The 18,417-nt window shown below is 33.6% G+C and overlaps 1 protein-coding gene across 2 annotated transcripts in view; it reads right to left on the bottom strand.

The window, feature by feature from the left end:
- Positions 1 to 416: 416 nt before the first annotated feature.
- LOC140051081 (N-glycosidase YbiA-like) overlaps positions 417 to 18,417 on the bottom strand; it is a 19,369-nt gene continuing 1,368 nt past the window's right edge. For both annotated transcript variants that reach the window (XM_072096172.1, XM_072096171.1), the window contains 2 exons: positions 18,368 to 18,417; positions 417 to 629 (listed from right to left, as the gene is read on the bottom strand). The exon at positions 18,368 to 18,417 is cut by the window's right edge and continues 102 nt beyond it. In XM_072096172.1, coding sequence (XP_071952273.1) covers positions 423 to 629; positions 18,368 to 18,417 — 257 coding nt within the window. In that variant the 3' untranslated portion in view covers positions 417 to 422. The remainder of the gene's footprint in view (positions 630 to 18,367) is intronic.

The raw sequence follows: 18,417 nt of genomic DNA, 5'->3' as shown, positions 1-18,417 counted from the left end.
CATTAGTAAATTAATCACTCAAATCCAACACAATTTCATAAAATTATGCCTTAAGTACAAAATATGCCTTAGATAGAATATTCTACCGCTAACAATAGTATATAAGCATTTAAAAAAAGATAATTCTTGTTTATTTTGTGCCCTAAATTGTGTTGCATTATAATGACCTATTCAATAAATCATATTTTGTTTGTAATTGCATGTCGAGTTCACACTACTATAATGCAAAGACACTTTTTAATATCACTATGAAGTTGTTCAAATCCAATTAAATCACACTCCAAATAATATTATTGGCAACCAACTCAAAATGAATTTAGCAATTCCATAAACCACTAAACATTTGTTTAATTACTAGGCTAGTTAGAGTAGTAATAGTCTCTCGTTCAAAAATAAGGGCTTGTCATTTAATAACAAATTATTTAACTTCCTTCTGCAATCAGTTCTTCTCTTATTTCAGTCAAAATGTAACCTAAAAGATTCTGCCCTTTCCAATTCTTCTTGTCCAATGCCAATGGGTTTTTTAAGCCAAGTCCTATACCCCATACATGGTCTCGCGCACTTGCTTCTCCTAATGTTGTACCTCGCGTTTTTAGTAATTGTTCTTTCAAATCAGCATTCTGTGAGAACTAATAAGAGAAATAGAATGTAAAGTTACAGCATGGAGGAATTATGTTTACACTTATTTAAATATTTAAATATTTCCTCTGTAGTTAAGGGATAATATAGTGCTACAAAACAGTTTGTCATTTATTTTTTACACAACCAAGTACAAAACTAACTAGACATGTAACTCGTCACTTTGACGAGTTAGTTATCCGCACGACAAACGCCACGTGCACGTCATACGTTAGATTATTGCACACAGAAAAAAATTATGGCATTATGACCTGATCTGAAGAATATGATATGTTGTTAGTGCTGAATTCTGTCAATTTTGTGTCATATAGTATATACATGCAAACAGTATAATCTGTATACATGTTACATACAGTGTAGAATAGGTGAAATTACGGGACCCGCCATTTATTCAAATTTGTAACATGGCGACGGTATCGAGATGAAACACTAAGATAGCAATTTCGGAAGGAAATTATCTCAGCAACAACATATTAACGTGTAGAAGAAATTTGAATACGTTTAATATTGATGCGCGCTCTTTTAAATATAATGAACTATGATGCAAAAGATGAAAATACGACTTTTTTTATTTAACTGGCGATATGATGACGTCACAGCATCTGATTGGCAAAATGTTCACATGATTTCATATCTACAATCCAAGAGCTTCCAGAAAATGTTTTAATCGTGATTATCACATTTTATTTTGACGGGCTATTACAGATTAAAATTTACTGTAAAGATGAAATTAATGACCCACGTAATTTAAATTTTTAGGCATGATGACGTCATAAAAATTAAAATATTTTTATCTCATGCGAAAGATAGTTGATTGACCTAGACAATATTAAAATCTCAGAGAAAAAGAAATACGTATAAGCGTGATACGCTCCATTGAATGTGATGAGCAATAACGAAAGACAAAAAAATCCTATATTTTACATTCGTGTGGCCATATGATGACGTCACAACATCCAAGAGGTAAATGTTCTGCATGAATTCATATCTACAACATATCTGCTTACATATTAAGTTAAAAAAATTAGTGGTAATCGTTGATCCTGAGAAGCTATAAAAGATTCAAAATAGGCATAATTTTGACAACATTTTGTAACTTTTTCAACTAAAACGCGCGCAAATGGGCTAAATCAACGTGTTCGTATGACGTAATTTTAATTTGAAATGATGTCAATCTTTTTGAAAATGAGTAGGAAAGGCTGGAAAATCACAATTCAAGTGAAAAAAACATGATTTTCATGCTCTATGCGTACCGTACGCGTAATATTTTTTGCGCGCGCGGTAATTTTTGACATGCTTAAAATGACATGAAACGCGTAGAAAGTTGATTAGAAATTATTTTTGCGCATTTTGAAATTTTAAATGCGCGTGCGCGCGTAACTTTGTGTAAAACACGCAATTTTTTTCCAACAGAAAGTTAGCGCATGATATAAATTAAAATTTCACAAAGTGTCAATTAACAATCACTTTTAGTTTTTAATCTATGATCAATCATAACAAATCATAAATCGCGCGTAAGTCACGTTGCGCAACTCTGACGTCATTCAAAAATAGGAGGTGCACAACTTCACGTAAATGCCCACATGTTGTCAAAGTTATGAAATGTTATGTTTACACATGTTAGAGAAACGCTCTACACAAAAATGGAAGGAAAGAAATAAGAACTAGACATGTAACTCGTCACTTTGACGAGTTTGGTTATCCGCCGCGCAAGTGGTGCAACATTAACATTAAGAGGATAGGTTGAGGACAAAAGGAAGTGTTCACGTTGGCATTATGACCTGAACTGAAGAATATGATATGTTGTTATTGCTGAATTTTATTATTTAAATTCATATATAGTATACACAGTATAATCTGTATCCATATCACATACAGTGTAGAATAGGTGAAATTACGGGACCCGCTATTTATTGCAGTTTTTAACATGTTGACGGTTTTAAAATGAAACGCAAAGGTAGCAATTCCGAAAAGAAATTATCTCAGCAACAACGTATTAGCGTGTAGAAGAAATTTGAATACGTGAAATATTGATGCGCGCTCTTTTAAGTGTAATGAATTATGACGCAAAAGATGAAAATACGACCTTTTTTATTTAACTGGCCATATGATGACGTCACAACAGCCGATTGGCAACATTTTAACATAATTTCGTATCTACAATCCAATAGCTTCCAGAAAAAGTTTTAATCGTGATTATCACATTTTATTCTTACGAGCTATAACAGATTAAAATTTACAGTAAAGATGAAATTAATGCCACACGTGATTTAAATTTTTATGCATGATGACGTCAAAAAAATTAAAATATTTTTAACTCATGCGAAAGATAGTTGATTGACCTAGACAATATCAAAATCGGGGTGAAAATGGAAAACGGATAAGTGGAAATGCGCTCTATTCAATGTGATAAGCTGTGACGAAAGATACAAAAATCCTAAATTTTATATTCGCGTGGCCATACGATGACGTCACAATGTCCGGTTAGCCATATTAATACCTGATCCGATATCTACAACTCATCTACTTCCAGAATATGTCATCCACAAAAAGTTGACCGTCTAGTTTAGAAATTACGACTGTTTAAAAAAAGGCATATTTTAAACGAATTTTTTAAGCTTTTCATAAAAAACGCGCGCAAATTGTCCAATTCGACGTGCTCGTATGACGTATCTTTAATTCGAAATTGTTTAAAATTTGGTAAAATTACTAGAAAAGGCTGGAAAAATATAAATCACGCGAAAAAAATACGTTTTCAATGCTACGTGCGCACCGCACACGTAAAAATGTGCGCACGCGTGGGAATTTTTGACATGCTTAAAACGACATGAAACGCGTAGAAAGTTGATTATAAATTAATTTTGCGCATTTTGAAATTTTAAATGCGCGTGCGCGCGTAACTTTGTGTAAAACACGCAATTTTTTTTCAACAGAAAGTTAGCGCATGATATAAATTAAACTTTTGCAAAGTTTCAAGTTGAAATGTTATTTGGTTGTCGAGCTATGTTAAATACGACAAAATCGTTAAATCGCGCGTACGTCACGTTGCGCAATTGTAAACATCATGAAAAGCTTCGCTGCACATCTTCATGTGCATGAAAATATGTTGAAAAAGTTACAAAATGTTATGTTTGCAAGTTTTAGAGAAAAGCGTTCCACAAAAATCATACAGAAAGAAAGAAGAGAAACTAGACATGTAACTCGTCACTTTGACGAGTTTGGTTATCCGCCGCGCAAGTGGTGCAACATTAACATTAAGGAGATAGGTTGAGGACAAAAGGAAGTGTTCACGTTGGCATTATGACCTGAACTGAAGAATATGATATGTTGTTATTGCTGAATTTTATTATTTAAATTCATATATAGTATACACAGTATAATCTGTATCCATATCACATACAGCTCAGTGACATACAGTGTAGAATAGGTGAAATTACGGGACCCGCTTTTTATTGCAATTTTTAACATGTTGACGGTTTTAAAATGAAACGCGAAGGTAGCAATTCCGAAAGGAAATTATCTCAGCAACAACGTATTAGCGTGTAGAAGAAATTTGAATACGTGAAATATTGATGCGCGCTCTTTTAAATGTAATGAATTATGACGCAAAAGATGAAAATACGACCTTTTTTATTTAACTGGCCATATGATGACGTCACAACATCCGATGGGCAACATTTTTACATAATTTCGTATCTACAATCCAATAGCTTCCAGAAAAAGCTTTAATCGTGATTATCACATTTTATTCTTACGAGCTATAACAGATTAAAATTTACTGTAAAGATGAAATTGATGCCACACGTGATTTAAATATTTAGGCATGATGACGTCAAAAAAATTAAAATATTTTTAACTCATGCGAAAGATAGTTGATTGACCTAGACAATATCAAAATCGGGGTGAAAATGGAAAACGAATAAGTGGAGATGCGCTCTATTCAATGTGATGAGCTATGACGAAAGATACAAAAATCCTAAATTTTATATTCGCGTGGCCATACGATGACGTCACAATGTCCGGTTAGCCATATTAATACCTGATCCGATACCTACAACTCATCTACTTCCAGAATATGTCATCCACAAAAAGTTGACCGTCTAGTTTAGAAATTACAACTGTTTAAAAAAAGGCATATTTTAAACGAATTTTTTAACCTTTTCATAAAAAACGCGCGCAAATTGTCCAATTCGACGTGCTCGTATGACGTATCTTTAAGTCGAAATTGTTTAAAATTTGGTAAAATTACTAGAAAAGGCTGGAAAAACATAAATCACGCGAAAAAAATACGTTTTCAATGCTACGTGCGCACCGCACACGTAAAAATGTGCGCACGCGTGGGAATTTTTGACATGCTTAAAACGACATGAAACGCGTAGAAAGTTGATTATAAATTAATTTTGCGCATTTTGAAATTTTAAATGCGCGTGCGCGCGTAACTTTGTGTAAAACACGCAATTTTTTTTCAACAGAAAGTTAGCGCATGATATAAATTAAACTTTTGCAAAGTTTCACTTTAAAATGTTATTTGGTTTTCGACATATGTTAAATACGAGAAAATTGTTAAATCGCGCGTACGTCACGTTGCGCAATTGTAAACATCATGAAAAGCTTCGCTTGACGACGTTACATAAATGTCAAAATGTTAACATAGTTAACAAAATGTTATGTTTGCAAGTTTTAGAGAAAAGCGTTACACAAAAATCATACAGAAAGAAAGAAGATTAAGACTAGACATGTAACTCGTCACTTTGACGAGTTTGGTTATCCGCCGCGCAAGTGGTGCAACATTAACATTAAGGAGATAGGTTGAGGACAAAAGGAAGTGTTCACGTTGGCATTATGACCTGAACTGAAGAATATGATATGTTGTTATTGCTGAATTTTATTATTTAAATTCATATATAGTATACACAGTATAATCTGTATCCATATCACATACAGCTCAGTGACATACAGTGTAGAATAGGTGAAATTACGGGACCCGCTTTTTATTGCAATTTTTAACATGTTGACGGTTTTAAAATGAAACGCGAAGGTAGCAATTCCGAAAGGAAATTATCTCAGCAACAACGTATTAGCGTGTAGAAGAAATTTGAATACGTGAAATATTGATGCGCGCTTTTTTAAATGTAATGAATTATGACGCAAAAGATGAAAATACGACCTTTTTTATTTAACTGGCCATATGATGACGTCACAACATCCGATGGGCAACATTTTTACATAATTTCGTATCTACAATCCAATAGCTTCCAGAAAAAGTTTTAATCGTGATTATCACATTTTATTCTTACGAGCTATAACAGATTAAAATTTACTGTAAAGATGAAATTGATGCCACACGTGATTTAAATATTTAGGCATGATGACGTCAAAAAAATTAAAATATTTTTAACTCATGCGAAAGATAGTTGATTGACCTAGACAATATCAAAATCGGGGTGAAAATGGAAAACGAATAAGTGGAGATGCGCTCTATTCAATGTGATGAGCTATGACGAAAGATACAAAAATCCTAAATTTTATATTCGCGTGGCCATACGATGACGTCACAATGTCCGGTTAGCCATATTAATACCTGATCCGATACCTACAACTCATCTACTTCCAGAATATGTCATCCACAAAAAGTTGACCGTCTAGTTTAGAAATTACAACTGTTTAAAAAAAGGCATATTTTAAACGAATTTTTTAACCTTTTCATAAAAAACGCGCGCAAATTGTCCAATTCGACGTGCTCGTATGACGTATCTTTAAGTCGAAATTGTTTAAAATTTGGTAAAATTACTAGAAAAGGCTGGAAAAACATAAATCACGCGAAAAAAATACGTTTTCAATGCTACGTGCGCACCGCACACGTAAAAATGTGCGCACACGTGGGAATTTTTGACATGCTTAAAACGACATGAAACGCGTAGAAAGTTGATTATAAATTAATTTTGCGCATTTTGAAATTTTAAATGCGCGTGCGCGCGTAACTTTGTGTAAAACACGCAATTTTTTTTCAACAGAAAGTTAGCGCATGATATAAATTAAACTTTTGCAAAGTTTCACTTTAAAATGTTATTTGGTTTTCGACATATGTTAAATACGAGAAAATCGTTAAATCGCGCGTACGTCACGTTGCGCAATTGTAAACATCATGAAAAGCTTCGCTTGACGACGTTACATAAATGTCAAAATGTTAACATAGTTAACAAAATGTTATGTTTGCAAGTTTTAGAGAAAAGCGTTACACAAAAATCATACAGAAAGAAAGAAGATTAAGAAAAAGATGTTGATGATTTCGTACAATCACAAGAGGTTATCCTGCAACTTCGTTGCGGATAACCAACTAGACATGTAACTCGTCACTTTGACGAGTTTGGTTATCCGCCGCGCAAGTGGTGCAACATTAACATTAAGGGGATAGGTTGAGGACAAAAGGAAGTGTTCACGTTGGCATTATGACCTGAACTGAAGAATATGATATGTTGTTATTGCTGAATTTTATTATTTAAATTCATATATAGTATACACAGTCTAATCTGTATCCATATCACATACAGTGTAGAATAGGTGAAATTACGGGACCCGCTATTTATTGCAATTTTTAACATGTTGACGATTTTAAAATGAAACGCGAAAGTAGCAATTCCGAAAGGAAATTATCTCAGCAACAACGTATTAGCGTGTAGAAGAAATTTGAATACGTGAAATATTGATGCGCGCTCTTTTAAATGTAATGAATTATGACGCAAAAGATGAAAATATGACCTTTTTTATTTAACTGGCCATATGATGACGTCACAACATCCGATTGGCAACATTTTAACATAATTTTGTATCTACAATCCAATAGCTTCCAGAAAAAGTTTTAATCGTGATTATCACATTTTATTCTTACGAGCTATAACAGATTAAAATTTACTGTAAAGATGAAATTGATGCCACACGTGATTTCAATTTTTAGGCATGATGACGTCATAAAAATTAAAATATTTTTCACTCATGCGAAAGATAGTTGATTGACCTAGACAATATCAAAATCGGGGTGAAAATGGAAAACGGATAAGTGGAGATGCGCTCTATTCAATGTGATGAGCTATGACGAAAGATACAAAAATCCTAAATTTTATATTCGCGTGGCCATACGATGACGTCACAATGTCCGGTTAGCCATATTAATACCTGATCCGATATCTACAACTCATCTACTTCCAGAATATGCCATCCACAAAAAGTTGACCGTCTAGTTTAGAAATTACGACTGTTTAAAAAAAGGCATATTTTAAACGAATTTTTTAACCTTTTCATAAAAAACGCGCGCAATTTGTCCAATTCGACGTGCTCGTATGACGTATCTTTAAGTCGAAATTGTTAAAAATTTGGTTAAATTACATAAAAAGGCTGGAAAAACATAAATCACGCGAAAAAAATACGTTTTCAATGCTACGTGCGCACCGCTCACGTAAAAATGTGCGCACGCGTGGGAATTTTTGACATGTTTAAAACGACATGAAACGCGTAGAAAGTTGATTATAAATTAGTTTCGCGCATTTTGAAATTTTAAATGCGCGTGCGCGCGTAAGTTTGTGTAAAACACGCAATTTTTTTTCAACAGAAAGTTAGCGCATGATATAAATTAAACTTTTGCAAAGTTTCAAGTTGAAATGTTATTTGGTTTTCGACATATGTTAAATACGAGAAAATCGTTAAATCGCGCGTACGTCACGTTGCGCAATTGTAAACATCATGAAAAGCTTCGCTTGACGACGTTACATAAATGTCAAAATGTTAACATAGTTAACAAAATGTTATGTTTGCAAGTTTCAGAGAAAAGCGTTACACAAAAATCATACAGAAAGAAAGAAGAAGAACTAGATCTAAACTCGTCACTTGAGGACGAGTTTGGTTATCCGCCCGCAACAAAACGTATCTTGCGTATTAAAGTACTTCTCAGTTATGACTTTTCCAAAAAAGGGTAGCCTATTCAAAATTAAAACTGCCATTTCAGTGTAATAACCAAATAAATCCTTTTAATTAATTGTTTTCCCGTGATGGGATTCGAACCCGGTACATCTGATAGCAAAGTCGGTTGCACTACACATCGAGCCATATGAGCACCTGCTGAAAAAAATCCGAAGGAAGAGTCCTCGTTCATTCGGTATGTCGTGAACCCCCCCTCGATGCAAGTTGATTATTACATAATGAACTTAAATCATAATTTTTACTATGATGAAATCTTCACAAATTTTAAACAGTTACATATTATGAAAGTGCATACTTTCTAGTTTTATATATTAACATGTAAAGAAAAAAGATAAGCGTTATGTTTATTGTTTTGCTCTTTGAATATGTTTATGTTTGTTTGATGATAATTATTTCAAAAATTACATTTAATATGCAAATAATGTAGCCTTCAAACACTTTTTAACATTCAAGACTATAATAAATCACACCTATGATTTATACACTGCAAGAAAATAATATAAAAAATGGGGGTAACCTTACATTCTGATGAACTGTTTCATTTTTAAAAGTAGACATATTTTGGAACATTTTCACAATTTGTTGACGTTTTCGTGCGCAACCTGTCATGTTTAACGTGCTCGTAGAACGCCATTTCAAGTTGAAAAGTTAATAAAATAACGTAAAATTGTTAACCGAAGACTTAAAAACACAAATCGTGTAAAAGAAATGCTCAAACGTATTCCCTGCGCCGTGCGCGCGTAAAAATGTGCGCACCAGTGGCAATTTTTTAAACGCTTAAAATGACCTGAATCGTGCTCTAATTTAATCAGAAATTGATTTGAAGCATTTTAAAATTTCAAACGCCATTGACGCGCGCACTTTCTAATGTTACAAATTGCGGTAGCGTTAAAAGTTAACTATTGATGTGAAGCAAACGTGGCTGAAAATGACGTTAAAAAATATTCATTTGTTTCGAAGTTATAACCAATTTAAGATTTTCAGAAAATCACGCGTAACTTACGCTACGCGGCTCTGACATCGTCAAAAAGCTTAGCTGGAAAACTTCAGTAAAATGTCTAAATGCTGAACAAGTTACAACATATTATGTTTACACGTTGAAGAGAAACAGCGTGCACAAAATAAGAAGAGTAAAATATTTCAAACGCAATTTACGCGAAAACTTTCTAATCTCCAAAAATTTGTTAAACATTCTAAAAGTTAGCCATTGATGTGAAGAAAACGTGGCTGAAAATTTCGTTAAAAAATATTTATCGGTTTCGAAGTTATGACCGATTTAAGATTTTCAGAAAATCGCGCGTAACTTACGCTACGCGGATCTGACATTGTCAAAAAGCTTGGCAGTACATCTTCAGTTAAATGTCTATATGTTGACGAAGTTACAACATGTTATGTCAACACGTTAAAGAGAAAACGCGTGCACAAAATCCGAGAAAGAAAGAAGAATAATAAAAAAAAAAAGTAACACTACAATAACAAAGGTTATCCGCTTGAGGCGGATAACCAATAAAAAGTTGATGATGATGATGATGATGATGATGATTTCGTACAATCACAAGAGGTTATCCTGCAACTTCGTTGCGGATAACCAACTAGACATGTAACTCGTCACTTTGACGAGTTAGTTATCCGCATGAAAAACGCCCCGCGCACGTCATACGTTGAAAGTTTGCGCACGAAAAAAGATTATGGCATTATGACCTGAACTGAAGAATGTCATATGCTGTTAGTGCTGAATTCTGTCAATTTTGTGTCATATACAGTATGAACAGTATAATCTGTATGCGTATTACATACAGTGTAGAATAGGTGAAATTACGGGACCCCCCATTTATTCCTATTTTTAACATGGCGGCGGTATCAAAATGAAACACTAAGATAGCAATTTTGAAAGCAAATGATCTCATCAACAACATATTACCGTGTAGAAGAAATTTGAATACGTCAAATATAGATACGCGGTCTTTTAAATGTGATGAACTATGACGCAAATTATGAAAATACGACTTTTTATATTCAACTGGCCATATGATGACGTCACAACATCTGATTGGCAAAATGTTTACATGAATTCGTATCTACAATCCAATAGCTTCCATAAAACGTTTTGATCATGATTATCACTTTTTATTCTGATGAGCTATAACAGATTGAAATTTACTGTAAAGATGAAAATAAGTGACCCACGTTATTTACATTTTTAGACATGATGGCGTCATAAAAATTAAAATATTTTTAACTCATGCGAAAGATAGGTGATTGATCTAGACAATGTCAAAATCGGGGTGAAAATTGAAAACGGATAAGTAGAGATGTGCTCTATTAACTGTGATGAGCTATGACGAAAGATACAAAAATCCTATATTTTATATTCGCGTGGCCATACGATGACGTCACAATGTCCGGTTAGCCATATTATTACATGATCCGATATCTACACCTCATCAACTTCAAGAATATGTCATCCACAAAAAGTTGACCGTCCAGTTTAGAAATTACGACTGTTTAAAAAAAGGCATATATTTGACAAATTTTAACGAATTTTTTAACTTTTTCATCAAAAACCCACGTAAATTATCCAATTCGACGTGCACGTATGACGTAATTTTAAGTCAAAATCGTTTAAAAGTTGGTAAAATTACTACAAAAGGCTGGAAAAACATAAATTACGTGAAAAAAATTGTTTTCAACGCTACGTGCGCACGGCGCGCGTAAAAAAATGCGCGCGCGTGGGAATTTTTTACCTGCTTAAAATGACATGAAACGCGTACAAAGTGGATTAGAAATTGATTTTTCGCGTTTTGAAATTTAAAACGCGCGTGCGCGCGTAACTTCGTGTAAAACATGCCATTTTTTTTACACAGTCAATTAGCGCAAGATATAACTTAAACTTTTGTTAAGTTTCAATTTAAATTGTTATATGGTTTTCGATATATGTTAAATACGCGAAATTCGTTAAAACGCGCGTAAGTCATGTTGTGCAATTCTGACGTCATTCAAAAATAGAAAAGCACAACTTCAGGTGAATACCCATATGTTGACAAAGTTATGAAATGTTAACTGTACACGTTTTTGAGATATGCTCTGCACAAAAATGACAGAAAGAAAGAATAATACAGAAAAAAAAAAAAGATGATGAAACAGGACAGTTACAAGGAGTTATCCGCTGAGTGCGGATAACTAAAAAAGATGTTGATGATTTCGTACAATCACAAGAGGTTATCCTGCAACTTCGTTGCGGATAACCAACTAGACATGTAACTCGTCACTTTGACGAGTTTGGTTATCCGCCGCGCAAGTGGTGCAACATTAACATTAAGGGGATAGGTTGAGGACAAAAGGAAGTGTTCACGTTGGCATTATGACCTGAACTGAAGAATATGATATGTTGTTATTGCTGAATTTTATTATTTAAATTCATATATAGTATACACAGTATAATCTGTATCCATATCACATACAGTGTAGAATAGGTGAAATTACGGGACCCGCTATTTATTGCAATTTTTAACATGTTGACGGTTTTAAAATGAAACGCGAAGGTAGCAATTCCGAAAGGAAATTATCTCAGCAACAACGTATTAGCGTGTAGAAGAAATTTGAATACGTGAAATATTGATGCGCGCTCTTTTAAATGTAATGAATTATGACGCAAAAGATGAAAATACGACCTTTTTTATATAACTGGCCATATGATGACGTCACAACATCCGATTGGCAACATTTTTACATAATTTCGTATCTACAATCCAATAGCTTCCAGAAAAAGTTTTAATCGTGATTATCACATTTTATTCTTATGAGCTATAACAGATTAAAATTTACTGTAAAGATGAAATTAATGCCACACGTGATTTAAATTTTTAGGCATGATGACGTCAAAAAAATTAAAATATTTTTAACTCCTGCGAAAGATACTTGATTGACCTAGACAATATCAAAATCGGGGTGAAAATGGAAAACGGATAAGTGGAGATGCGCTCTATTCAATGTGATGAGCTATGACGAAAGGTACAAAAATCCTAAATTTTATATTCGCGTGGCCATACGATGACGTCACAATGTCCGGTTAGCCATATTAATACCTGATCCGATATCTACAACTCATCTACTTCCAGAATATGCCATCCACAAAAAGTTGACCGTCTAGTTTAGAAATTACGACTGTTTAAAAAAAGGCATATTTTAAACAAATTTTTTAACCTTTTCATAAAAAACGCGCGCAAATTGTCCAATTCGACGTGCTCGTATGACGTATCTTTAAGTCGAAATTGTTTAAAATTTGGTAAAATTACTAGAAAAGGCTGGAAAAATATAAATCACGCGAAAAAAATACGTTTTCAATGCTACGTGCGCACCGCACACGTAAAAATGTGCGCACGCGTGGGAATTTTTGACATGCTTAAAACGACATGAATCGCGTAGAAAGTTGATTATAAATTAATTTTGCGCATTTTGAAATTTTAAATGCGCGTGCGCGCGTAACTTTGTGTAAAACACGCAATTTTTTTTCAACAGAAAGTTAGCGCATGATATAAATTAAACTTTTGCAAAGTTTCAAGTTGAAATGTTATTTGGTTGTCGAGCTATGTTAAATACGACAAAATCGTTAAATCGCGCGTAAGTCACGTTGCGCAATTGTAAACATCATGAAAAGCTTCGCTGCACATCTTCATGTGCATGGCGATATGTTGAGAAAGTTACAAAATGTTATGTTTGCAAGTTTTAGAGAAAAGCGATCCACAAAAATCATACAGAAAGAAAGAAGACAAACTAGACATGTAACTCGTCACTTTGACGAGTTTGGTTATCCGCCGCGCAAGTGGTGCAACATTAACATTAAGGGGATAGGTTGAGGACAAAAGGAAGTGTTCACGTTGGCATTATGACCTGAACTGAAGAATATGATATGTTGTTATTGCTGAATTTTATTATTTAAATTCATATATAGTATACACAGTATAATCTGTATCCATATCACTTACAGTGTAGAATAGGTGAAATTACGGGACCCGTTATTTATTGCAATTTTTAACATGTTGACGGTTTTAAAATGAAACGCAAAGGTAGCAATTCCGAAAGGAAATTATCTCAGCAACAACGTATTTGCGTGTAGAAGAAATTTGAATACGTGAAATATTGATGCGCTTTTTTAACTGTAATGAATTATGACGCAAAAGATGAAAATACGACCTTTTTTATTTAACTGGCCATATGATGACGTCACAACATTTGATTGGCAACATTTTTACATAATTTCGTATCTACAATCCAATAGCTTCCAGAAAAAGTTTTAATCGTGATTATCACATTTTATTTTTACGAGCTATAACAGATTAAAATTTACTGTAAAGATGAAATTGATGCCACACGTGATTTAAATTTTTAGGCATGATGACGTCAAAAAAATTAAAATATTTTTAACTCATGCGAAAGATAGTTGATTGACCTAGACAATATCAAAATCGGGGTGAAAATGGAAAACGGATAAGTGGAGATGCGCTCTATTCAATGTGATGAGCTATGACGAAAGATACAAAAATCCTAAATTTTATATTCGCGTGGCCATACGATGACGTCACAATGTCCGGTTAGCCATATTAATACCTGATCCGATATCTACAACTCATCTACTTCCAGAATATGCCATCCACAAAAAGTTGACCGTCTAGTTTAGAAATTACGACTGTTTAAAAAAAGGCATATTTTAAACGAATTTTTTAACCTTTTCATAAAAAACGCGCGCAAATTGTCCAATTCGACGTGCTCGTATGACGTATCTTTAAGTCGAAATTGTTAAAAATTTGGTAAAATTACATGAAAAGGCTGGAAAAACATAAATCACGCGAAAAAAATACGTTTTCAATGCTACGTGCGCACCGCACACGTAAAAATGTGCGCACGCGTGGGAATTTTTGACATGCTTAAAACGACATGAAACGCGTAGAAAGTTGATTATAAATTAATTTCGCGCATTTTGAAATTTTAAATGCGCGTGCGCGCGTAACTTTGTGTAAAACACGCAATTTTTTCTCAACAGAAAGTTAGCGCATGATATAAATTAAACTTTTGCAAAGTTTCACTTTAAAATGTTATTTGGTTTTCGACATATGTTAAATACGAGAAAATCGTTAAATCGCGCGTACGTCACGTTGCGCAATTGTAAACATCATGAAAAGCTTCGCTTGACGACGTTACATAAATGTCAAAATGTTAACATAGCTAACAAAATGTTATGTTTGCAAGTTTCAGAGAAAAGCGTTACACAAAAATCATACAGAAAGAAAGAAGAAGAATAAAAAGTTGATGATGATGATGATGATGATGATGATTTCGTACAATCACAAGAGGTTATCCTGCAACTTCGTTGCGGATAACCAACTAGACATGTAACTCGTCACTTTGACGAATTAGTTATCCGCACGACAAACGCCACGTGCACGTCATACGTTAGAATATTGCACACAGAAAAAAATTATGGCATTATGACCTGATCTGAAGAATATGATATGTTGTTAGTGCTGAATTCTGTCAATTTTGTGTCATATAGTATATACATGCAAACAGTATAATCTGTATACATGTTACATACAGTGTAGAATAGGTGAAATTACGGGACCCGCCATTTATTCAAATTTGTAACATGGCGACGGTATCAAGATGAAACACTAAGATATAGCAATTTCGGAAGCAAATTATCTCAGCAACAACATATTAACGTGTAGAAGAAATTTGAATACGTTTAATATTGATGCGCGCTCTTTTAAATATAATGAACTATGATGCAAAAGATGAAAATACGACTTTTTTTATTTAACTTGCAATATGATGACGTCACAGCATCTGATTGGCAAAATGTTCACATGATTTAATATCTACAATCCAAGAGCTTCCAGAAAATGTTTTAATCATGATTATCACATTTTATTTTGACGGGCTATTACAGATTAAAATTTACTGTAAAGATGAAATTAATGACCCACGTAATTAAAATTTTTAGGCATGATGACGTCATAAAAATTAAAATATTTTTATCTCATGCGAAAGATAGTTGATTGACCTAGACAATATTAAAATCTCGGAGAAAAAGAAATACATATAAGCGTGATGCGCTCCATTGAATGTGATGAGCAATAACGAAAGACAAAAAAATCCTATATTTTACATTCGTGTGGCCATATGATGACGTCACAACATCCGTGAGGTAAAAATTCTGCATGAATTCATATCTACAACATATCTGCTTACATATTAAGTTAAAAAAATTAGGGGTAATCGTTGATCCTGAGAAGCTATAAAACATTCAAAATAGGCATAATTTTGACAACATTTTGTAACTTTTTCAACTAAAACGCGCGCAAATGGGCTAAATCAACGTGTTCGTATGACGTAATTTTAATTTGAAATGATGTCAATCTTTTTGAAAATGACTAGGAAAGGCTGGAAAATCACAATTCAAGAGAAAAAAACATGATTTTCATGCTCTATGCGCACCGTGCGCGTAATATTTTTCGCGCGCGCGGTAATTTTGTACATGCTTAAAATGACATGAAACGCGTAGAAAGTTGATTAGAAATTATTTTTGCGCATTTTGAAATTTTAAATGCGCGTGCGCGCGTAACTTTGTGTAAAACACGCAATTTTTTTCCAACAGAAAGTTAGCGCATGATATAAATTAAACTTTCACAAAGTGTCAATTAAAAATCACTTTTAGTTTTTAATCTATGATCAATCATAAAAAATCATAAAATCGCGCGTAAGTCACGTTGCGCAACTCTGACGTAATTCAAAAATAGGAGGTGCACAACTTCACGTAAATGCCCACAGGTTGTCAAAGTTATAAAATGTTATGTTTACACATTTTAGAGAAACGCTCTACACAAAAATAGCGAGAAAGAAAGAAGAATAATACAGAAAAAAATATTGATCCCATACAATAACAAGGAGTTATCCGCCAAGTGCGGATAACTAATAAAAAGTTGATGTTGATGATTTCGTACAATCACAAGAGGTTATCCTGCAACTTCGTTGCGGATAACCAACTAGACATGTAACTCGTCACTTTGACGAGTTTGGTTATCCGCCGTGCAAGTGGTGCAACATTAACATTAAGGGGATAGGTTGAGGACAAAAGGAAGTGTTCACGTTGGCATTATGACCTGAACTGAAGAATATGATATGTTGTTATTGCTGAATTTTATTATTTAAATTCATATATAGTATACACAGTATAATCTGTATCCATATCACATACAGTGTAGAATAGGTGAAATTACGGGACCCGCTATTTATTGCAATTTTTTAACATGTTGACGGTTTTAAAATGAAACGCGAAGGTAGCAATTCCGAAAGGAAATTATCTCAGCAACAACGTATTAGCGTGTAGAAGAAATTTGAATACGTGAAATATTGATGCGCGCTCTTTTAAATGTAATGAATTATGACGCAAAAGATGAAAATACGACCTTTTTTATTTAACTGGCCATATGATGACGTCACAACATCCGATTGGCAAAATTTTTACATAATTTCGTATCTACAATCCAATAGCTTCCAGACAAAGTTTTAATCGTGATTATCACATTTTATTCTTACGAGCTATAACAGATTAAAATTTACTGTAAAGATGAAATTAATGCCACACGTGATTTAAATTTTTAGGCACGATGACGTTAAAAAAATTAAAATATTTTTAACTCATGCGAAAGATAGTTGATTGACCTACACAATATCAAAATCGGGGTGAAAATGGAAAACGGATAAGTGGAGATGCGCTCTATTCAATGTGATGAGCTATGACGAAAGATACAAAAATCCTAAATTTTATATTCACGTGGCCATACGATGACGTCACAATGTCCGGTTAGCCATAAAAATACATGATCCGATATCTACAACTCATCAACTTCCAGAATTTGTCATTCACAAAAAGTTGATCGTGTAGTTTAGAAATTATGACTGTTTAAAAAAAGGCATAATTTTGACAAATTTTTGAACTTTTTCATCAAAAACGCGCGCAAATTGTCCAATTCGACGTGCTCGTATGACGTAACTTTAAGTCGAAATTGTTTAAAAGTTGGTAAAATTACTAGAAAAGGCTGGACAAATATAAATCATGCGAAAAAAATATGTTTTTAATGCTACGTGCGCACCACACACGTAAAAATTTGCGCACGCGTGGGAATTTTTGACATGCTTAAAATGACATGAAACTCGTAGAAAATTGAATAGAAATTAATTTTGCGCATTTTAAAATTTTAAATGCGCGTGCACGCGTAACTTTGTGTAAAACACGCAATTTTTTTTCACAGGAAGTTAGCGCATGACACAAATTAAACTTTTGCAAAGTTTCAGTTTAAAATCTTTTATGGTTTTCGATCTATGTTAAATACGCGAAATTCATAAATCGCACGTAAGTCACATTGCACAACTCTGACGTCATTAAAAAATAGGAGGTGCACAAGTTCACGTAAATGCCCACATGTTGTCAAAGTTATGAAATGTTATGTTTACACATTTTAGAGAAACGCTCTACACAAAAATAGCGAGAAAGAAAGAAGAATAATACAGAAAAAAATATTGATCCCATACAATAACAAGGAGTTATCCGCCAAGTGCGGATAACTAAATAGTCACAATACTGATATTGTATAAAATAACTGTCTCTTTCCGTATACCATCCCATACGAAAACTCACCTAAAAAAGGGCGTAGACAGTGATAAATTGTGTATAAAATGCAATGAGACAAAATACCTTTGCTTTAACGCCTTTTTTGACTATTTCACGTTTATTTTTGTTCCATA

Source organism: Antedon mediterranea, chromosome 6, assembly GCF_964355755.1.
Source record: "Antedon mediterranea chromosome 6, ecAntMedi1.1, whole genome shotgun sequence".
Taxonomy (NCBI): domain Eukaryota; kingdom Metazoa; phylum Echinodermata; class Crinoidea; order Comatulida; family Antedonidae; genus Antedon; species Antedon mediterranea.
Note: the sequence above shows the minus strand (reverse complement) of the source record. Positions and strands in the feature narration are given on the sequence as shown.